At 39.6% G+C, this 24,258-nt stretch overlaps 1 protein-coding gene across 3 annotated transcripts in view; it reads right to left on the bottom strand.

Annotated features, from left to right (window-relative positions):
- Positions 1 to 24,258, bottom strand: part of LOC140227549 (lysine-specific demethylase 2A-like) — a 45,056-nt gene that overhangs the window by 12,423 nt on the left and 8,375 nt on the right. Inside the window, exons 1-15 of one of the 3 annotated variants that reach the window (XM_072307956.1) lie at positions 23,232 to 23,409; positions 21,534 to 21,672; positions 20,557 to 20,635; positions 19,600 to 19,646; positions 19,170 to 19,342; positions 18,383 to 18,489; positions 17,309 to 17,402; positions 16,689 to 16,842; positions 16,093 to 16,208; positions 13,617 to 14,192; positions 7,654 to 7,740; positions 6,799 to 7,008; positions 5,797 to 6,021; positions 4,257 to 4,310; positions 428 to 490 (exon numbers count right to left, since the gene is read on the bottom strand). In XM_072307956.1, the coding sequence (XP_072164057.1) occupies positions 428 to 490; positions 4,257 to 4,310; positions 5,797 to 6,021; positions 6,799 to 7,008; positions 7,654 to 7,740; positions 13,617 to 14,192; positions 16,093 to 16,208; positions 16,689 to 16,842; positions 17,309 to 17,402; positions 18,383 to 18,489; positions 19,170 to 19,342; positions 19,600 to 19,646; positions 20,557 to 20,635; positions 21,534 to 21,672; positions 23,232 to 23,303 (2,196 nt within the window). In that variant the 5' untranslated portion in view covers positions 23,304 to 23,409. Of the gene's footprint in view, positions 1 to 427; positions 491 to 4,256; positions 4,311 to 5,796; positions 6,022 to 6,798; positions 7,009 to 7,653; positions 7,741 to 13,616; positions 14,193 to 16,092; positions 16,209 to 16,688; positions 16,843 to 17,308; positions 17,403 to 18,382; positions 18,490 to 19,169; positions 19,343 to 19,599; positions 19,647 to 20,556; positions 20,636 to 21,533; positions 21,673 to 23,231; positions 23,410 to 24,258 lie in introns of those variants that run through there. The other 2 variants (XM_072307954.1, XM_072307955.1) reach the window with 2 other exon arrangements.

Raw genomic sequence — 24,258 nt, 5'->3', positions numbered from 1 at the left:
CTAAGGTGTGATGAGCATGTTCTGAAAATGTGACCAAAAATTGACCCTCTATAGCCCACCTCTAATTGTACATTGTATCAGCTGCCATTTCTTGCTACAGGTGGCTACATTGACAGTGTCATCGTATAAAATGATGCATTATTACAGCTAATGATTTTCCCTCTCCAAGACCACATTAATAATGCATCCAGATTTACAATGTTTCTGGCCTAAACTCTTTGTGATCATATTTTCTTCACTTCAGTTGATCCTTATACCTCTTCAAAAGGGATTATTGTGAATACAGTCATTACTGGATGGTTTAGCACGAAGTTGACTTGTTAAGTCTACACAGGACTTGGAGAATAAAATGGATCAATTTTCTTTGAGCTATGCACATAGCAAGTTTGGGCCTATAATAAATACATTTTCTGTTTAATGTACTCACCCTCCTCAGTGCTCCCACATCGCCTCCACCAGACTTCTTGCCCCCTCTGCCTTCACTGTCCACCTGTTGGGGGAAACTAAGTCAGTGGTAATTACATGCTTAACACAAACATGAGAACTTGTTTTGAAATATAATAAAATACATGTTTCACGCTGACTCAGTTAAACTAGTAAGTCTGAAAGCAGACTTAAATCATGTTTCTCGACTTCTATTTGGCTTATCAGGTGTCACAGGTGTTTCCCAATCAGGTTATGCTAGATTCTGAGCGCTCATTTGCAGTCTGAAGAGTTTAACCTTTGACACACAATTGAGGAAGTGGGGCTTAGCTTGACCTTGTGCACTCTTCCACCACAGGGCAAGCACATTTGTACATACACTTGGATGTAAGTATATCAAGGATTGTGTGTTTCCTTGACTTTAACACCAAGTTAGTGACACAGCTGTTGAATAGAATGCAATCTATGGTTTGTAGTCAACAAGGAAACTCATTTACTGTAAAAGTGGATATTTTCGCGCGACTAATTTTTCACGCTCGGCCGGATAAGAAGAGTTTCCTGTGTTTTTAATTCCGTGGAATCAAGACATCAACTACTGGAACATATGGCAAGCAAAACTATTCGCGTGCTTTTATTTTCGCGCAAGTTTCTGGTTGCGCGAAATGCGCGAAAATTTCAACACCGCGAAAATTTCAACTTTGACAGTACGTGTCTCAACACTCCAGAAACTATTTGATCATTTCAAAATGCGTTTCGGAAATGTGATAACATTTGAAGTTCTGAGTAGATATGACATCCACTGAGAGTTATCATATCGTGATGATGTTGATCAATCCTCTGTCTCAGAGAACAGCAGCAGCACACTGATGAGCACACGGCTCAAACCAGAATTCAAAATCAACATTCAGCCCCAATCTTACTGGTCTCTCACGGTATATCCTCTCTAAATTACCAGACAATAAATGCCGTGACATTGTGCATTACTGCCACGGCTGGTATCTCAAAAATTCACACCTGTTACTGATACTCAAGCTTACACGATGCCTCACCGTACCTTTGCTTGTCGTTTCGTTCGCAAAGCTTCCCCTCGTCTCGTTTGCAGAAAACCCTGCCACATCACAACGTTCAAAATGATTATCTACGCTCAAATGCTCGACAGAATGAGATTCACGCTCGAGTAAATAGCCAAGAAGTCTAGCACCACTTCTGTTTGCTTTCTCCTAAGTGGACTAATAAGAAACTTTAGTTTTGAAAACAGATGTTCTTTGCACCCCTGTCCAAGTTTTCACAAGGGGGAAAAAAAAATCATATACTGGTCCTGCAGGACAAATCTGAAGAGGTACATACTTGATGGGTTGCGGTCAGCTCCATTCTAAGAAAATGTTTAGGGAGAGAGTAATCGTGAACAAAACTGAAAATACTCCTTCCAATTTTTTTCTCCCCATCACTTGTTATCCTTATGTCAGATCCAGCCAAGTGTCCTGGGCTTGTAATGAGAACCTTGGTTTCACTTTCACTATAGCTTCCTATGCAGTGGCACGGAATAAGATGAGGCCACTCAGACAAAAACAAGCGACACACTAACTTGGCTTTCAGAGTGTGGATAGAAATAGATCAACGTGTCACTTGATTCTCTATGCAAGCAGAAAAAAAAAATTAATAAAAAAAAATACCTGCGCACAAACACACACACACACACACACACATAAAACACACAAACTGAGCCATGCTAAAAAGTGGGAAATGTGTAGTTGCATCAAAGACAACTTACACCATCTGTAGTATCAGCCACTCCTTTTGATACAGGGGGTTTTACAAAACTTACAGGAGGATCATCATTGCTATAAAGGGCTCCAAAGTCTTTTTGCAGAATTGCATATACCGGTACATAATTCAGACTGCCACAAAACAGTGCTACTGCTGTGTAACGCGATCCGTTTGAGAGTCTTGTAAATCTTATAACAATACATACTCAACCCGTCATGTGCCCAGGCACTAATTTTTAACTTGGAAAGTTAGTTCACTAGTATTCAGTAATCCTTCTAAACTTGACCTAGTTGTAAAGTTAGCAAGCCCATTCTGGTGTAGCAATGTGCCTCAGTCCAACAGGATGGTCATGGTGACACAATATGTATTATGGGGACAAGGTAATCTCTATTCATTGGAAATTAGTTTTGAGACACCTGCCCCTATTGGTAAAGAGGTAAAGAAAGCCCTCCAACCTGCTTACCAATCGACAAAAAAAGCACAGTGAGTAAGGGTTAAAAAGATTCCCAACTATGCTCTGGAGGTCAGTATGCCAACTTTTTCACTAAGTTTCCCGGTTGTTTTCACAGGGTGAATGTTTAATGATCTATATCATCAATTTAATAGAAACACAAGTATGAAGTGCCATATAAATGCAATTATTATCATTACTATTATTATCATCATCATCATCATCATCATTATTAAATCAACTGTAATAGTGACTTCTGTCACTGGTCTGTTGAAACAAAAGCTCAACAAAGAGCACTGTAAGAAATGACAACGATAATCCTCTATCAGGTTGGTAGAGTTGTGGCCACCCTATGCAGCATCTTAGAGAGCAAACCGGCAAATTCCCCTCCCTCTTTTTTTTTTTTTTTTTAATTTCCTGTTTTGCTGCCTCCTATGGCCATCTGCAAAATACCTCTGTCTACAGAAAAGGGCAACTTCTGCAAAATTAGATAAGAACATCTCCATCTGACAAGCTGAAGCTACATGTTCCCATTGACCATCAACCTTGTCCCGCATACCAAAATGCCATAAAGATTTTCCCTTCTTTTGCTTAAAAAAACAAAAATCTTGCGAGCATCAAAGTTAATATAACAAGGAAAAGTAGAAATTACGCAGTGCAGTGTCCCCGCCGGAAGTAGCATTTTGTAGCCAATGTACAATACAGGTAAAAAATCAAGGTCAAAGGTCAAAGAAGTCAAAGGTCAAAATTCTGTGTAGAAGTTTTGAAGCCCTCACCTAGTGCCATCACATAAAGCAAACGGAATCGAAATCGGGTTAGAAATGGCGAAGGAGCAGCATTTTGTAGCAAAATGTACAATACAGGTCAAAAATCAAGGTCAAAGGTCAAAGAAGTCAAAGGTCAAAATTCTGTGTAGAAGTTTTGAAGCCCTCACCTAGTGCCATCACATAAAGCAAACGGAATCGAAATCGGGTTAGAAATGGCGAAGGAGTAGCATTTTGTAGCAAAATGTATAATACAGGTCAAAAATCAAGGTCAAAGGTCAAAGAAGTCAAAGGTCAAAATTCTGTGTAGAAGTTTTGAAGCCCTCACATAGTGCCATCACATAAAGCAAACGGAATCGAAATCGGGTTAGAAATGGCGAAGGAGTAGCATTTTGTAACCAATGTACAATATAGGTAAAAAATCGAGGTCAAAGGTCAAAGAAGTCAAAGGTCAAAATTCTGTTTAGAAGTTTTCAAGCCCTCACCTAGTGCCATCACATAAAGCAAACGGAATCGAAATCGGATTAGAAATGGCGAAGGAGTAGCATTTTGAAGCAAAATATACAATATAGGTCAAAGGTCAAGGTCAAAGGTCACAAATGAAATTCTGTGTAGCAGTTTCAAAGCTCCCATGTAGTGCTACCAGATAAAGCAAACAGAATCAAAATTGGCTCATAAATGACAGAGAAGTAGCAAATTGAACATTTTGATCACACACGGACGCACACACAGACAGACAGACGGACGGACACATGGACACACACACGTACGGAGCCTGTTTCATAGTCCCCTGCTCGAACTTGTTCGGCGGGGACAAAAATAGTTAGGGAGTGAATGAAGGAGTGACTTACACTTTTTCTTTTCCGTCCCCTCCTGGATGGCAATGTTTCTGAGTCACTATTGGACTGGAAAGATATAAAGCAAAGCAAAACAATTAACACAAAACTTTTATTTTCAGCATATCACAGTCACAAAGGTCACATGAGTTTACTTGCTTATATCTGGAATTAAACAATTCATTACAACCTTGCCTGATTTAATTTTTATGTCGAGAGTTGGTATGAATCTCTCCATATTTCTATGTATCATTTCATCAATCCATATCTTCTTTCCTCTTTTATTTATGCACAGAAAGCATTGGGCATATATGCATGAAAGGCAATAAGTACATGATAGCATTTCTACAGTCAAAGATAGCATAAAGGTCTTCTTTATAGACTTACTTATTTGTGAACTGATATTTTTTGTATATGTGTGTGTGTATTGAAAGTAAATTGTTACAGTATGTTTTGTGATGAGATTGTAAAGCGCATAGGGAACATTCATTTGTTATATGAATTACAAAAGCTACAAAATGCCGCTGCACGTATTGTTTCTTTGTCAAGTAAACGCAGTCATATCACACCTATCCTGAAGAGTCTTCATTGGTTGCCTGTACAGGAGCGTTTAAGATACTTCTTTTGGTTTATCATGTTATTGAGGGAACAGCTCCTGATTACAATGTTTGTTTGTTTCGTCAATACCAACCTTCACGAACTCTTCGATCCTCAACTTCAGGTCTCTTACATATTCCATTTTCTAGAAAATCTTGGGGGGAACAAGCTTTCGCTCACGCTGGACCAACACTGTGGAATTCACTTCCTTGTGAGCTGAAAGACTCAAGCTCTATAACATCTTTCAGGAGTAATTTAAAATCCTATTTGTTTAGCAGTGCATTTTGAAGACCAGTGCCTTTTGAAGACAGACTTTCATGTCTTTTTTTTTTTTTCCTTCTGCTTCTTCATCTTCTTCTATTACGGTGATGTACTTGTATCTTCAGTCTGTTTGCTTTGATGTAAAGCGCCTTGAGCATTTAATCAAAGTGGAGAATGGCGCTATAGAAATTGTATGTATTATTATTATTATTATTATTATTACGCACTATAAAAATTTCATTATCATTATTATTATAAAGGTTCATTTGAAATTGGTGAATATTTTTGCATAGAAACCAATGTGTGACATACAATACACAATATCAGTAAACTGTTCTTTTTTCTTTCTTTCCAGACAGTCATACTTAAATGAATTAAAATTTATCTACTTTTAACATAGCAAGACACTGAAATCTGTTAAGCTTGTTCTAATTTCTTTCTACTACATTCATGTCAAAAGATATGGTGCAGGAAATGGGGGACTGAAAACTCACTGTCCACTATTCATTTCTTTATAAATATATGTGGAAAGCAGGCTGAAATCAAGGCTAACACTTGCATATTTCAGGTTTTTCCCATTACCAACTTTGTAACTTTGCCTGCACAAGGTTATTCACAATGAATCATGGAGCACTTGCAAGTGCCTTATCACGTAATATCTTGAAGTCATCTTATCAATGACGATGTGGCTCGCTACCTGTTCGTCCGATTCCTCATCCTCCTCCCTCATGCACTTGGGGCACTCCCAGCTGTTCCTCAGGTCCTCGTTGATGATGCCCTCCTCCTCGTAACCCTGGAGACGGAGGCAGGCCGGGTGGGCGATGTCCCCGCACTGGTGGCACTCCATCAGCGAGGTGTTGCCCTCCGCGTCGCAGTCCTCCTGTTGGCAGACCGAGCAGTTCGACTTGCTCGGCAGGATGGGCTGCGGGGGAACAGCAGAGCCGAGATATCAACCATAAGAAGATGGATGAATGAATGGAAGGAAGGTATTATATACACAAGGAATGAAGCTACCTGACTTGCAGTGACAAGTTATCAAGAAACAGCTTTCTTTAGCCTATCAAATCCAGGGGAACTTTAGGTGCAGAAATTACAATTTTATTATCATTAGATTTGCAACTCAAAATTTTACCAAACTGTCTTAATTGGAAAGAAAATAAGATGGTCAAATTCATTAAAGTAGAAATATATTTTTCAAAAAATGCCAGTTTGAGAGAGAAACAGACACTTTATACAACTCAGTGTTGCAACTTCAAAAATGGTTTAAAGACTGAGCGACTAAGAGTCTTTTGAACATTCTGCACCTAGAATGTGTAATTATACTTGAAAAACAAAGGGTTTAAATGAAAGGTGTTCTTGTTTCATCTTTCCTTCATATGAAACAAATAATCAATGAACATAAAAAAAAATGATAATACAAAGATACAGCTCCAAACCTAAGAAATATAGTGTAACAAGTGAAAAAAAAAAGCATTGGAAAAAAATCAGAGGACAATGAAAACTTGAGTAAATTTTAACAAAATCATATGGATTGCACGACTATCCAACTGTCAGAAGGTCATCAATGTAGGTATGTGTGTGTATGTGTGATGGGGGGGGGGGGGGGACCTTGACAAGCTAAATGTTAAACAGGAGGATTTCAAAAGCACCAGTGACAAGAGCCCCACTGAGGAAATTTTTTATCATGAGCACTTCTTACCGACAGACACTGTCGCATGATGCAAGTCTGCTTCATCCGACCCGGACCGCCAAACTTCTTCATGTCCCGGCAGAAGTTGCACTTGCCGCACTCCGGTCGCGTGCAGTTGGCACACTTCTTGCACCGTGAGCGCCGTTTCCGGCTCTTCAGCATGGCCTTCTTGCTCGGTGGTCTGTGGTGGTGCACCGGCTTCAGTTTCAGTGGACGCATCTGTGTGTTTGTATGTGTGTGTGTGTTGGGCAAAGCAGCAAAGGAAAGTGCGATATAAACAACAAATTTCCCCACACCCACATGAAATGGTAGGTACATTAGCACACTCTTTATCAGTATATTTTCCCTCAAGAAGCGCAAGGAAGCGGACCATACTTCAATAGGGGGTGGAGTGCAAGTCATCTTCTCCACGAATCACAGACTTACGGACTACCCCAAGACTACCACATACACAAATATGTTTCTTTCCTGATCAAAAGTACTATGACATCTTGAAAAAAAAACAAACCCAACTAACTATGTAATCTTACTCACAAAGATCATTTTGATTTTGAGAAAGGACACTTGAAAGTCATGTGACATTGCACGGTATCAAAGGTCATCTTCACACTTACATTTGTCCATCCAGATGTGCATAGTTGAACAGCAGTACATTGTACCATAGTCTGATCCATTTGTACATTTTCTACATCACTGTGTCCATTGGTCACATTAACTGATCATAACATGAGTTGTGTAATACCTGTGACACGTGAACCAAATCATGTCTTAACTGAAAAAGAAAGACACAAACAAAAATAAAACAAACACTAAATGGGATTAAATCAACAAAATGAAATCACAGGTAGGACACAGTTGTCTCACCTTTCGAGGCGGGTCTGGCCACTTGACCACTGGCACCCCGGTCACACCCTTGGCGGGGTCATCATATTGGTGTACCTCTAGCATCTCCTGTACGGGGACACAGACAGATCAGTGTTTCATTTGTTGCTTTGGTAACTGCAATGATTGTCACTTGTAATGGCTGCATCTCTCTTCATAAACTGAAGCCCTGGCCAGTTGACAGTGAGCCTCATACAGGTATTTAAGTTGTACAACCACGCACAGGATGCCCAAACTTTACTACCACAGACCTTCATGTTATAGTAATGTTGTACAAGCTTTAACAAAAACGTCAGCCAAAAGTATTTCTTCTGTAAGTAGTGAGGTTAGGCAAGATCAACTGCACTACAGAAGATTCTACCTGAAAAACAGCTGCTAGTGGCCCGAAAACTACATTGACTTCAGTTTTGTTTATAGTGGAGCGGCATAGCCGAACAATTGTGCATTTTGTGATAAAAGCACCAAATTTCGTACACAGGTTGACAATCACGTTCAGATTAAATTTAGATATTGGGCCGTCGTAAATAGCGCCCTCAACGTCCATGGCAGCCATTTTTCAAAATGACTGCCATAAATGCCATGTTTTCGTAAAATTTGCTAATTTTAGGAGAGAAAAGTAAACAAGATTTTGGTTACAAATGGGAAATTACATTCAAAATAAATCTAGATATCGAGCCATCGGAAATAGCGCCCTCAACGCCCATGGCAGCCATTTTTCAAAATGGCCGCCATAAATGCCATTTTTTCAAAACATTTGCTAACTTCAGAAGGGAAAGCCAGTAAGATTTTGCAGACAAGTGGGAAATTACATTCAAAATGAATTTGAATATTTTGCCATTGTTAACTGCGCCCTCAACGTCCATGACAGCCATTTTCTAAAATGGCTGTCTAATGTGCCACTTCTTCGATGATTTTGCAAATTTCAGAAGGGAAAAGTAAATAAGATTTTGCCAATAAATGTTAATTACATTCAAAATATATCTACATATTCCGCCATCGGAAATTGCGCCCTCCACGGCCATGGTAGCCATTTTTTTTTCAAAATGGCCGCCATAAATGCCATTTTTTGTTTAAAAAAATGCAAATTTCAGAAGGGAAAGCCATTTTTTTTCTCTTTAGTGCAAACAAGCGGGAAATTACATCCAAAATAAATCCAGATATTTGGCAATTGAAAATTGCGCCCTCAATGGCTATGGCAGCCATTTTTTTTAATGGTCACCATAAGTGCCACTTTTTCATAAAAAAAAATGCTAATTTCAAAAGGAAAAGTCAATGAAATTCTTGTTACAAATGGGAAATGACATTTAAAATAAATCTCGATATTGGGCCATCGGCCAACGGTCATGACAGCCATTTTTCAAAATGGCCGCCATAAATGCTATATTTTCGAAAAGATTTACTAAAATCAGAAGGGAAAGCCACCGAGATTTTGCAATCAGGTGGGAAATTACATTCAAAAGTAAACTTATTGGGCCATTGCAAATTGCCCCCTCAATGGCCATTCAAGCCATTTTTTTCAAAATGGCCACCATGAATGTCTTTTTTTCGTTAAGTGTTGCAGACGTCAATCAGAATTTCCACAAAGGTGGAAAATTACATTCAAACTGAATTTGATAATAGGCCATCCAAAAGTGCACCCTCAACAGCCATAGCAGCCAAGTTTCAAACAGCTGCCATGGATGCCCCCCCCCCCCCACCATTTTTTTTTCAAAAATTTGCTGATGTCAGAAGGAAAAGTCAATAAGACTTTGCAAACAAGTTGAAAATTCTGCTCAAAAATAAATTTAAGTATAAGGTCTTCTTAGAAGGCGCCCTCAAGGGCCATGCTGACCGCCATGGATGTCTGCTTCTTTTTTATTTTCTTTTTTTTGGGAAAGATTTGCTAATTTCAGAGAGAAAATCAATGAAATTTGTACATATGTTGAAAATCATATTCAAAAGAAAATAATGAGGCCATTACAAATGGCACCATCAACAACCATGGCAGCCATTTTCCAAATGGCCACTATAAATGCTATTTATTTCTTGAAAATATGACAATGCCAGAAGACAATACAATTTCTTGTGGAAATTGACAAAAGACATTCAAATAAATTCAAGTTTGAATTTGAATTTGAATTTGAAATGAAGATATTGAGCCACCATTTAAACATCGTCCCCAACGGCTACGGCAGCTCTTTGTCAAAATGGCTTCCACACACACTTTTTTTTTTTTTTTTGCCTATTCCAGAAGGAGAAAGCAATAGAATACTGCTAAAGAGCAATTATATTTAATGCAATCTGGTGTTCAAAGAAATTTAAATAAAAAAAAAAAGATTTCATGAATGGGTTAGTTCTAAATTCATGTTTTCAGTTTAGTTCTAATTGTAGTATTTCGCGTGTGACGGCTAACAGTATGTATATCAAATGTATGTGTTTTTATGGAAGCATAGCATAAAGTAAATTAACTTTTTTCGTAAAATGAAAGGCGATTAAGAATGTCTTTGAAATGTTTAGGAAGTTACATTTTAGAATAGATACAGGTCATATAGTCCCATATATTCAGTGATATGGTGTTACTGTCAAAGCTGATACATGGCGCCATTATCCCTGGATATTCATATTACTCTTTTTCGGAAATTTTTCATGTTTGCCACCTAAAATATGCATTCATCATTGGTGAGATTGGTAATCACTAAGCATTTGCCTTGTTTATTTTAGTTGTTCCTCAAATGATTTCTTTAACACCATATTTCAGATTACACAATGTCTCTGTGAGTATTCTACTGTCTTCTCCTTCTAAAGTTAAGCAAATTTTCAAAAAAAGAAAAGAAAAAGAAGAGTGTATTGTAGCCATTTTGACAAATAGCTGAAATAGCTATTGAGAACACAGCTTATGATGGCTCAATGTTTAAACTTCTTTGTATGTAATTGTCAACTTGCGCAAAAAAAAAAAAAAAAAAAATGTTTGTCTTCTTCCGGCATTAGGACATCTTCATAAAAGAAAAATGGCATCTATGACAGCCATTTTGGAAAATGGCTGCAATTACCGTTATTAGCATTTTTTTTCTTCTTAAAAATTTGCGAAGGAACAATTTCTAGAGTCAGTGCAACCTGGATATATTGTTTGATTTTAAACATGATTTTCAATTCATGTACACATTTGTTGACTTTTCTTCCTGAAATTACCATTTTTTTAAAACAAAATGATTATGACAATTGCAGCCATTTTGGAATATGGCGGCAATGGCCGTTGAGGGCAGTATTATAATAATCTAATACAAATATTTATTATAATAATCTAATACAAATATTTACTTCAATCATGATTTTCAAATTGTGTGCAAAATCTTATTGACTTTTCCTTTTGTGAAATCAGGAAATAAAAAATAATGGAATCCATGGTGGCCATTTTGAAAAATGGCTGCAATGGCCATTGAGGGCGCTATTTACAATAATGTAATACATAGGCGCAAGATATATTTCAAACAGAATTTCTGATTTGAGTGCAAGATCTTATTGACTTTTCTTGTGGAATTAGTAAATTCAGAGAAAAAAATTGCATTTATGGCGACCATTTTGAAAAAAATGGCAGCCATGACCATTGGGGGCACAATTTGCGATGGCCCAATATCTAAATTTATTTTAAATGTTATATTCCACTCGTTTGCAAAATCTTATTGATTTTTCCTTCTGAAATTTTTAAAATTTTACGAAAACTGGCATTTATGGCAGCCATTTTAAAAAAAAACCCTGTCATCGCCATTGAGGGCGCAATTTGCGATGGCCCAATATCTGAATTTATTTTAAAAGCTATTTCCCACACATTTGCAAAATCTTATTGATTTTCCCTTCTGAAATTTGTAAATTTTTACGAAAAATGGCATTTATGGCGGCCATTTTGAAAAAAATGGCTGCTATGGCCGTTGACGGCGCTATTTACGATGGCCCAATATCTGAGCTTATTTTGAATGTTATTTCCCACTCGTTTGCAAACTCTTACTGGTTTTCCCTTCTGAAATTTTTAATTTTTTTTTGCGAAAAATGGCATTTATGGCGGCCATTTTGAAAATGGCTGCCATTTCCGTTGAGGGCGCAATTTGCTGTGGCCCAATATTTAAATCTATTTTAAATGTTATTTCCCACTCGTTTGTAAATCCTTATTGATTTTTCCTTCTGAAATTTGTAAATTTTTACGAAGAATGGCATTTTATGGCGGCCATTTTGAAAATGGCTGCCATTTCCGTTGAGGGCGCAATTTGCTGTGGCCCAATATCTAAATCTATTTTAAATGTTATTTCCCACTCGTTTGCAAATCCTTATTGATTTTTCCTTCTGAAATTTGTAAATTTTTACGAAAAATGGCATTTATGGCGGCCATTTTGAAAAATGGCTGCCATGGCCGCTGAGGGTGCTATTTATGATGGCCCAATATCTGAATTTATTTCAAATGTCATTGTCAACATGTGTGCGAAATTTGGTGCTTTTATCATAAAATGCACAATTCCTCTAATTTTTCAAGCTATGCCGCTCCACTATTAGGAGCGATTCAGGCTTACTTGTTTCCCTACGATGGATAAACACTTTGTGAAGTGTGCAGTGCGTGTTGTCTTGGGTGATAACCATCGTCACTGTGTGCATTAGCTGAATAGCCGATATGAGCACTAAATAGTTTAGAAACGACAAGAGTACATTTCATGTGTGCTTCCCCCACACACGATGTGATTTGACTTTAATACATGCGCTTTCTATACCTAATGAGTTTTTGCTAAATTTCTTTATTTGAGTAAGAAGCATGTTTTCTTGTTGCACACTCTTATTTAAAAGTGATTCGCAGATTTGTAATAAGCTTCCAAAACTTGGATCAAAGAATTTGACCATAAGAAATCCCAACATTTATTCAATCTTTTTAAATTATTGTGCAAATAAGGATAAGCACTTTTATCTGCCCTGGTAAGATTTTGCTTAATGTACACCGGTATTTAGGTACATGTACTTTCTATACCTAAGGCAAAAAAAAAAAAATTGTTGTATTGGCGTAACCCGCCCGACCCTAAAAATTCCGCCGACCCTATGTTTTTTTATTATTTAATTTGCTATCGATATCAAGTATCTTCTTGACTGCGATCGCGATCGCAAAAAACCCGAAAGTGGAAACGGCTCTGGGGATATCGGATGTACGAGGGAGAGATATCTCGCTAGCGCCTCGCATAGCCTCGCTTGATCAGTACGTCATCTGTTTCCAACACGGACGCGTACTCTATCAAGATTTATACAGTGTATACTTAGCATTCAGACTGCAATATATTGTGCACAGTTTTGCCATAGGTTTCTTGTGTTACACGAATCTGTATATGTGGGACTGTAATAGAGATCGCCGTGTGCGATGAAAAAATCGTACATATGGGTCAATTTGCATCTATCTTATCTAAGTCAAAATAGTAAAATATGAAGTGAAAACATTCAGGATAGGGATTTCAACATCTTTAAATTCTGTGAAGGGGTATAATTCGAGTAATATCGGCCTCATAAATGATTTGTAGAATAGATGAACACAGCACATACGGTGCAGCAGTTGTAACTGTTTACTGAGCACGAGTTATACACGTAAAATGCAGGTAGCAAAAAAAAAATCCGCCCGACCGACCCTATATGAAAATCTTGTGTTATGCCAATACAACCTTTTTTTTTTTTTTTGGCCTAATGAGTGTTGTTTAATTTCTTCATGTGAGAAGGGAGGCTCTTGTTACACACTCTTGCTTGTCAGTGACTCACAGATTTGTAATAAGTTTCCAAAATTTTGATCAAAGAATTTGACCAGAAAAAATCCCAACATTTATTCAGTCTTTTTAAATTGCGCAACTGAGGGTGTGCACTTTTATCTGCCCTAGTAAGATTTTGTTTCAATTCATTCTCATTTGTCTGCAGGTGAACCCTAACTCTTTGACCCATCTGACCTCACTCACCTTGGCATCCTCCAGAAGTTTGTCTGGATCCTCGATGAGGTCTGGCACCTGGCGCCTGCTCCTTGGCAGCTCGCTCAGGAACTCCACCAGGTTGATGAGCCCCTCCATCTCCGCCCAGCACAGGTGGATGTGCTCCTTGACCTTCTCCGACGACTCCCCCTCCTCCTCCTTGGGCTCCGTCTTCACCGCCTCCTCCTTCTTCACATCCTCTGAGCAGGCCTTCCGCGGCGGCGGAATCTCGTCGGATGTGTCGAGGTCCATCTTCTGTCCGGATGCCAGGGACTTGAGGATGGCATCCGACATCTCATCCTCGTCTTCCACATTCAGGTTGCCACGGAAATCGCCGTTCTCGCTGGTCTCATCCTCCTCCTCCTCTTCATCTTTGGCATTGTTAAAGTCATATCGCACCATACCGTTGGCATTTGTTCCGTTTGTATTATCGGGGTCGTTCCTGTGGAGGTTTTTGGCACAGTCAGGCAACTTGATGTGGGCTCTGCCCATCAGGGCCTCAACGTACTGGGCAAGGGCATACCAGTGAATCTCAAAGAAAAACGGGTAGCGGAACTTAGCCGGAACCTGCAAATGACAAAAAGAAGCAAACAGACTTATGGAATCTTTTACAATGTCAAAGATAGAGACAACAGCAATTAATTCAGAAACCCAAATATTAAAACGGACCACGACAAATGATTCTACGAATTGAAACTGTTGCTTGGTTTGTTTTCATAGCAAATTGTATCATGTCATGTGAAATAGGCCATTTTCCAAACCCCCCTTAATTACTTGTCTGACGATGATGATGTTGTCTCCACTGACCTGTTCAGCATCTGTTCATAAGTTTTGAAAATCTAACACCACACATTTTAGCATTCAGGGAGTTTGAGACAAGACCCACCCTTAACATGCAATGAGAACCATTTTAGACTGCTAAGGAGACATACATTGTACTTCCATCTGAAAAGGAAACTCGGCCTGGACTCACAAGATTCCCTCTTGTCCCACAAGAAAAAACAGACATTCTTTAGCCACAACGAAACCCACCTCCAGTAAATAAATTCTGCTCTTGACTTATGAGACCAACCCTTATCCCACAAGGAGACCAATCATTATCCAATAAGGACATCCACCCTTATACCACAAGGACACTCATTCTTTTACCATAAGGACACCCACCCTTATACCACAAAGACACTCATTCTTTTACCATAAGGACATCCACCCTTATACCACAAGGACACTCATTCTTTTACCATAAGGACATCCACCCTTATACCACAAGGACACTCATTCTTTTACCATAAGGACATCCACCCTTATACCACAAGGACACTCATTCTTTTACCATAAGGACATCCACCCTTATACCACAAGGACACTCATTCTTTTACCATAAGGACATCCACCCTTATACCACAAGGACACTCATTCTTTTACCATAAGGACATCCACCCTTATACCACAAGGACACTCATTCTTTTACCATAAGGACATCCACCCTTATACCACAAGGACACTCATTCTTTTACCATAAGGACATCCACCCTTATACCACAAGGACACTCATTCTTTTACCGTAAGGACATCTACCCTTATACCACAAGGACACTCATTCTTTTACCGTAAGGACATCCACCCTTATACCACAAGGACACTCATTCTTTTACCATAAGGACACCCACCCTTATACCACAAGGACACTCATTCTTTTACCGTAAGGACACCCACCCTTATACCACAAGGACACTCATTCTTTTACCACAAGGACACTCATTCTTTTACCATAAGGACACCCACCCTTATACCACAAGGACACTCATTCTTTTACCACAAGGACACCCACCCTTATACCACAAGGACACTCATTCTTTTACCACAAGGACACTCATTCTTTTACCATAAGGACATCCACCCGTATACCACAAGGACACTCATTCTTTTACCGTAAGGACATCCACCCTTATACCACAAGGACACTCATTCTTTTACCGTAAGGACATCCACCCTTATACCACAAGGACACTCATTCTTTTACCGTAAGGACATCCACCCTTATACCACAAGGACACTCATTCTTTTACCATAAGGACATCCACCCTTATACCACAAGGACACTCATTCTTTTACCATAAGGACATCCACCCTTATACCACAAGGACACTCATTCTTTTACCATAAGGACACCCACCCTTATTCCACAAGAAGACACGTCCTTATACCACAATGCCCACCTCTTATCCCACAAGAACACTCGCCCTTATCCTACAAGGATACCCACCCTTATTCCACAAGGACACCGACCCTTACTCCACAAGGAGACTCATCCTTATAAACATCCACGTCTTATCCTACAAGGACACCCACCCTTATCATACAAGGATACACACCAATATTCCACAAGGACACCCACCATTATCCTACAAGGAAACCCACCCTAATTCCACAAGGACACCCATCTGTATCCCCTAAGGATACCCACCCTTGTTCTGTCTTCAATCTCCATGACTCTCAGCTGCTTGCGGACATTGAGTGTGTGCAGGATGTTGCCTCCAAAGACCAGGGAGTCCTCAGGGGTGTACACGGCATGGATCCACCCTAATCAAACAGTCACAAGAGAGGAATTCAAAATTAGACAAAAGAGAGTGTAGGATTTAATGTACTATCATGAAAAAAAAAAAAAAAAAACATACAAGCATTTAAATTGCTTGATAGGAAGATGAGGATTTCAGTATTTATCCTTTTTAACACAACATATTGCATCATGAAACATTACAGACAAAGAAGGAGCTTCCAAACATGCCAATTCAGAGGAGCTTCCTTTTGTTTAATTTGTTTTGCTCTCAAAACAATATAACCCACCCCCCCCCCCCATCAATTTGAAGCATCAAGGATACCACAAAAAAGAAGTAATGAAGCAATCATTTCTAGCCAGTAGAAGTATTTCTTTTGATAAAGTCACCATAAGACATGGAAGCACACAGGGTTGGAGCTCCTTTTACATATCATTAGCCTGTCCTACGCCCAACCAGTTTTATGTAAGATTTAAAGGTAATGGAGAAGGCATGCGATTAATACCTGTTGGTATCATGAAGGTATCCCCCGCCTCCAGTCTGATCCTGCCACACTCCAGCACCCTGTCACCGAGGAAGATGTCCCCCTGCTTGCCTGACAGCACCCAGTTCTCATACGTCTCTATGTTCTCGTCCGTCGGGGGTATCAACCAGAACACCTGGCAAAAGAGATTCAAGACACTTTTTATAGAGCTTCAAGGCGATAGACTAATGCAACAGTGTTTTCAAATGCGTTTAGAACACCGATTTGAAATGCCATTCAAAGGGCAACTTGAAACGCGTTTAAGACCACAACTGCCTTTCTGTGCATAGATAAACGCAATGCCCTTTTGAAACACATTTACATCTCCGAGCTGCCAAGGTCAACTTCCAGTATACGCCCCATCAGTTAAAAAAATGTGTGCCTCAGTTGACCTCTACTTCCAAAGGTTAAATGGTGCAAAGCAGCTTCGCAGTGACAACTCTCGAATCACAATTTTATGACGTTTAGATAAACTTGGTACACTGAGAATTGTGTTTCAAAGCACGCTTGTAAACACCATTCAAAATGCATTTTGAAACATAATTCTCTCTCTCTCCAGTTAGATAAACACAGCCTCAGAGAGGTTCAGACTCTAATCTCACCTTTGACCCCCGGAGGATGTGGTACCAGACTGAAGTGCCTCCAAAGTCCACATGGAAGTCTGTGTAGCAACCTTTCACACTCATCAAGCAATATCTGCAGGAACAGAGACACAGGGCTTGTTAAAAACTTCATCACAATTTCCCCTACACCCAATTTCTAGTAGCACAAATATATTTCGGCTAAGTCACTTTTAAAAGAAGAAATCATTATCCTCTGCTTTTCTTTAACGATCAGAAAAAAAAAAATCAGACAACATGTTAACCAGTTGAGGACAGACTGATTTTGTTTCAACACGCATTTCCCATAGACACATGTCATAGTATACTTGGGACTCGTCCTCAATGGGTTAAAGGGTGTGTACAGTTCTGGTCGAGGTGAGGATTTAGCTTTTAACGTTTTGCGAGATATTCAGAAACTACTCTGTGAGATGTCAAAGAGCATGCAGCTCTAAGGGGTATCAAAAGTTTATTCGATGAAAATCGGTTTTGAAATGGCTGAGATGTCCAAAAACAAGGTGAAACAAAGAGATCCTAATAAAGTTGTGGCATGTCGCCTCTTATTATTAGCACTTTTTTGGATATCTCAGCCATTTGAAAACCAATTTTCATCAAATAAACGTTGAATCCTTCTTAAAATTACATGCTCTTTCATATTTCATAAGAGGCTTTTCATTATCTCACTTAGGAATGTTCAAAACATGAATCCCCACCACAACCAGTACTGTACAGTCCCTCTAAGGAAACTCTGCCACAGCTTGTTACTGTCTCGTCTCAAATTCTTTCACAATTTTGTAGTTTGAAGCTTGAGCATAGTGCAGGAAGTCTTCTGAAATACAATGTAAGCTGTTTTGGTTCATTCTTCCTTGGACAATCATAAGACTTAATATCTTAAGACTATCACTGGAGTATGCCATGGAGGTTTAAACATAAGAGGACTGTCGTCAGGGGTTGGAAAGCAGTTCATTCCATCTTCTGCACTAAAGTACTACCAATATAACCCTTCTTTTCAACAGATGACTGTACAAGTCCCAACTGGAGAGATATGAAAAAGAAAGGGACAAATTGTTAACTTACTTTTGAACCTTTGGGTACTTCATTTCAGCCAGGACATTGGTGCTGTCCCTCTGTGTTTCAATGAGGTGCTGAGGCCAGACGGTGTTGACCCAGTCAATTTGTCGTACCTGAAACAGAGTTTTGATAATAAGGTTACTGTCATTTCCAGGGATGATCTTGGATGCTGCAGGCAACATGGCAGCTGCAATGTATCATAACTACGAGGCTACAGAAAGGTCTTTCAGGTGATAGAAAAATGTCTCTCATAATCTTGTTCATAAATTGTGATTGTAATTGTGATTTGAGAATTGGAGGTACACACTTCCTGACCTGTCAATCAAACTCATGATGTATGCATGGCAAGAGCTAGAGCAGTACAGGCAGATTGCATCACATTATGTGTTGTCTCTGGGCGGAAGTAAATAATGTAGGGTTGAGCTAAGCTCCATCTCCTCAATCATGCTTTGGAGGTCAAGCTTTTCAGACAGGAAGTGCACACCATGAATCGCGCAAATCAAGATTGGAAAACACCTCCTGACCTCAATTTCCAAATCAGGATTCTAGAATCGAGACTACAACAACTTGCTTTCAGATGCAAGAAATACATCGATTACAATCATGATTCTTCTAAAAGTGACATTTTACAATTACAGACAAGCATGATTTGTGAAAGCTTGCATACAAAATAAGGTACCAAAATCCTGCTTCACAATACAAAATTTGACACTTTTTCTAGCATCACACACCACAGACAACAGTACTCTTACATTTGTTGATTTGTGGCTGCCAATGACAGCAACATTCTCACCACTTTGGGCTGCTGAATGGCCTCGGCCAGGCGGGTGTGGCTGAACTCCAGGCTGATGACATTGTAGAGCTCCTTGCGGTCCGGGCTCTCGTAGTACCGGGCAAACTGGGCCATGGACATCTCAATGCCCTTCTGTGTGTTGACGTCCATCACGTCCACCATGCGGCGGCTCCCTGTGAGCAAATAATTTGAAGTGAAGCCGCCCCTCTGGCATTAAGCATTCTGGTTGTTAAACATTCTGGACATGAACACTTCCATGAACTCTACACAATGATCTCTAACTTGGAATGACATCGTTTACTGCAGCAGCAGCTATGTGCACACACACATAAAAAGTATCGACTGTTACCATGGCAACTTCAATTGATATCATTTACTCGATGGCAAACTTCATTATGTAGCTTTGGATGACAAAGTACGGTATACTTACCGACGAATTGCTTGACATCACTGACAGTGAAATTGCTGTCCGGCATCCTGGGGGAAGCATGAACAAAGAAAAATATGAGCACATGTGGCTTGGGTTCTCAACACAAACAGAGGTCAAGTTTCTTCAACAGCTTGTCACAGTAACAAGTACAAAGGCTTTGTGAAACATTGCACACACCTCAAATTAATGTCCACCTGTAGATATAATCAACTACCACTGATGACTACAAAGTCAGTCTGTAAATGTGACTTCATGCATTCTCATTTTTTTTTTTCAGTACACTTCAGCGTGGATAGATAACCCCCTAAAGAATTACTTTCTAGGCCAGTAAATACTCATGGACTATGGCAAACACCACAAAATACTGAGAGACTTATCTCTGTCAAATGTAAAGTTGAAAAGTTCTCATGACAAAAAAAAAAATATATATATATATATATTTTTAAACAACGCAATCTTCTAAAACATGCTGTCCAATAAAGCTGACTCCTCAACAGCAGTGGTTACGGAAGCAAAGTGTGATGACTGTAACACACCAGTTAATAATGTAGGTGCGATTAATTCCTCATGTTATTACCATACGTGTTTCTCAATGAATGCAATACGCTCCCCGCCCCCCCCCCCCCTCCTGTCTTGCAAGCTGCAACCATTCTAGACCTTTCTATTAATTTTGCATGCTTCTTGTTATTTGTCACACAGTTATCATTGTTCACAGAAGGAAGACACTGCATCACATGAAATGTATAATTCAGTTTTCCACGATGACGATACAAAAAAAAAAAAACAAGGAATCTGATCAAATTCAATACAAACAGTTAACTTTCAATACATGTTTAAATATGTTTCAATACATGTTTAAATATGCATACTGATTGTTGATTCTTAGACTTGACCAAGTGCCTTGGTACAGCGTACAGATAATTCATTTCTGCAGGGCGAGACAGGATGGTGACTTACTTGATGTCCAGGTAAACAGACTCCTTGAACAGGAGAGGGGTGTCGAAGCCATGTTCCTGGAGCCACTTCAGGGTGAAGTCTAGTAAGAGAGAGAATTCAAATTCAATGGAAGTGTACATTATGTCTTGACAGATACTTGGGAGACACCTACACATCAAAACAGCTGAGCACATTTAACAATGTGTTACCAAGCAACCTTAGTGATGAGAACATTTATATTGATATAGCACGACAAAAAAAAAAACCCAAATCAAACCAAAAAAACAGAAACATACATAATGTATTTCCTCAAAACCAGCACAAAAATATGCTGGTTTCTTATACCCAATGGTCAAAGCTGTTACAATTTACAATGTAGTTGTTTCATAGTCTTGCGGTTTGAAAGTACAGCTCCAGAACTGTTCATTATGTATGACTTAAACCAGGAAGACCAAACACGTACAGATGGACACATAGTGCATGTTTTTCTACAGGACATCTCACATTACCTTGCATCACCATGAATTTTTTGTTACCTGTATTACCTCATATTTTACTACTACCCAAAATGTTTCTACTGAGCAATAAAATATGCAGTGATATAGGGTAATGGGAGGAAACTTGCAAAATGCAGTGAACCAGGAAATTGCAAATTACAAGGTCAAAGATCAAGTCGCGTACACACTGCCTTATGATCAATTGAATACAAGCGTGTACGTTAAACAGAATCTCCCAACAAGAATTTGAGACTTTGAATTTGGTGAACAGCAAATTGAAACCCTCTGTTTCAACTGAAAATAGGCCTCACATCATCCCGCATCTGCTTCCTACAGTATGAAACACCCAGTACGTGGATGATGCATTACCTCGCATCACCCACTGCTTGGTGTCTCTCTATCACAGAAAAAATTTGAGCCTCTACTCGCATCGCCTCAAATTTTCATTATTCTGAAGAAACACACTGATACATGATCTATTCACGCAGCTCGCCAACCCACCTTCACTACTCATCGTCTTCACCATGGGAGAGTTGTAGCGATCCGCCGTGAGTTTGTCGTCCAGGGTGAACGTCCGTTTGCCCTCGATTTCGTCATCCTGGTGCTCACCCTCGTCGTAGTGACGCCTCACTTTGTGGCGCTGCGGGCACAAGAATGAGGACTCGGTCAGCTTTTCTGATCTTCACACTGTCTCCCTACACCTTTGAACTTTGAGAATGACCCATTCATACATGGTGATGTGGTGTGAATATTTGAAAAAAGGTACTACCCCTAACAGCAAAATATTGTGGGAGGTCTCTCACTGCTCAAAAAGTAACAATTCATACAAAAGATCATCATCAATTTTACAGATTAAAGCTGCTAAACCACTGACAATTACTATTTCCACAAAATTTCTTCCACATACAAATCAGTTGGAAGTTTGTAGGACAATGATATCATTAATCTCTTCTAATTTACACACACATGTACACTTTGTGACAGCAATCACTGTTTCATGCTAACATTCAATAATGTTCTTACACTTCTTGTTCAACTGTACTATAAATTCCTCTTTTCTATTTAATTTCATATTTTCTAACAGTCAACTTGCTATAGACGGAGTGGAGTTTCCAGCAATTCTGTACTAAAAATAGTGCCAATAACTTATGAAAATTACCATACTATTCACAAGCAAAGTAACTGGCATCATTCACTGTGAATAAAGGTATTTTCAAATTAAAAAGGATATAAACAAAGAAAGGCGACTCCCATTAAAACAAAGTCCTCAGGACGGGCAGTTCTCTTTCGTTATATCGAAAATTCATTATATTCTACAAATAAAGTGCATTTAAAAGATATCTAGATGATAATTTTGGGCCTTGAATTTTACTTCCTTGTTATCTAAATTTTTGTTACAACTGTGTACGTTACGGTATAATGGGAGTGCACTATAAAATGCTCTTGGGAAGGCTAACTCCTAGTACACTACACAAAAAAATACCTACAATGCATGCAAACGCACAAGTGTACACACATACACACATACACACATACCACTCGGTACTGTAAAACGAGGAATGTTCGCGTGCATTTTAATTTCGCGAAATTAAAATGCACGCAAAAGTTCTTACCTACACTATATGTACGGTATTGAGTGCCAGTGGCAATATGGAAAATTTCATGCCGCGAAAAAGGCCATTGGCTCCAATTCGCAAAAAATTCATGCCGCGAAAAAGGCCATGTTGGCTCCAATTTGCGAAAATTTCATGCCACGAATATGTCATGTTTTACAGTACACACACTGGGTGTTACAAATCCTCTTGCCCACTAGACCCTGGCAGCCAAAACTCAAGTACGGTACCACTGCCAGGTACGGCACAGTACAGGCCAAGGCCCCCAATTGCCCAAACGCCAATGTTTGGCAATGAGCAGCAAAAGCAGGAGAAATATTTTATCAAAGAGCTCTTTCAAGATTTTTGGTAATATTATGTACCGGTACCACCTTGCACATATAGACCTACACACACAACAAACTACTGATCCCCCTCCATCTCCCATTCCACACACACAAACACACACATTATGTTGTACACTGGCAGTACTCTCTGTCAACACAAAAGATGGTGGTAATTACGGTGAAGTGGAACTGAGCAAGCACACATACACAAGCAGGATCTAGAGGAGGCAAGAGCTCCTTATACAGTTCATTGCCCTCACCGAAAAGGGGTCATCCCTGTGCACAAAGGAGGCAAGTGGCGGCTGGTTTGGACAGGGTGCAGCTGACAGCATGTTGGCTGGTGTGTATTGTCACGGCCTAGACCAATCACAGGGCTGCCCGGCCAATCAAAGCCCCTCCAGACCTTTGTTCTTCTCCCCACCACTGGGGCACCGACCTAGTGTCGCATCTCCAACACAAAGCACCTCCCTCCCTTTGACAGTGTGTGGAGTATACCACGCACAAGGCTGTGTACAGTGTATGTGTACGGATCCAATGACCTACTGTAGCAAGTATCTATCACAGGGCCACACCACAATAACAACCTCCATTCCTCCATGTGCCTGTCATACATATGTACTCTATGAATGAAGTTCTAGCTTTATTTCCCCTTTTAACATCTTGAGCTGCTAATCTGAATTCTCAACTCTCTCACGTCACTGGCCTGATCAAGAATCAACATCAGCCTTCACTCTCCAGGCATCATACAAATATACCACCAGCCAAGACAGCTACAGGTATGTTTTCATCTTTACCACTGAAATTCAAGCTACCAAGTGTATTGTGCAAGTCCTTGCATTGAGCGGGGACATTTCATTTTCTGTGCATCCGAAAGCGTACCTACCAGCTGATGCAGCATACCTCGGCCCCAGGTTCAATGTACATGGCTGCATGCTTCATTGGGAAGCTCTATCTAAAGTGCACATGGTGGGTGGGGTGTGCTATTCATAGAAATGATTGCTATCCCATGATTGAATCAATGTGATTTACATGCTTGGAATTATGGTAGCAAAACACAAAGGGTAAGGAATGATGGCATTGCATTGTAGCTCTCTCTCTCCTGTATATAGCCACTCTATCAAAGTAAAGGCGAAAATTTTCCTCCCTAGAAATTTTCATGCTCTGCTGCCATGGTATGATGAATTATGGCACTATACACATGCTTTCAGAGATGCCAAGTTCAAAAAACTTTTATGAGTGAGATTTTTATGACTCGGCATCTCGGCGCTCGCACACATGCGCGCGCGA

The sequence above is a fragment of the Diadema setosum genome, chromosome 4 (assembly GCF_964275005.1).
Source record: "Diadema setosum chromosome 4, eeDiaSeto1, whole genome shotgun sequence".
NCBI classification, from domain to species: Eukaryota; Metazoa; Echinodermata; class Echinoidea; order Diadematoida; family Diadematidae; genus Diadema; species Diadema setosum.
Note: the sequence above shows the minus strand (reverse complement) of the source record. Positions and strands in the feature narration are given on the sequence as shown.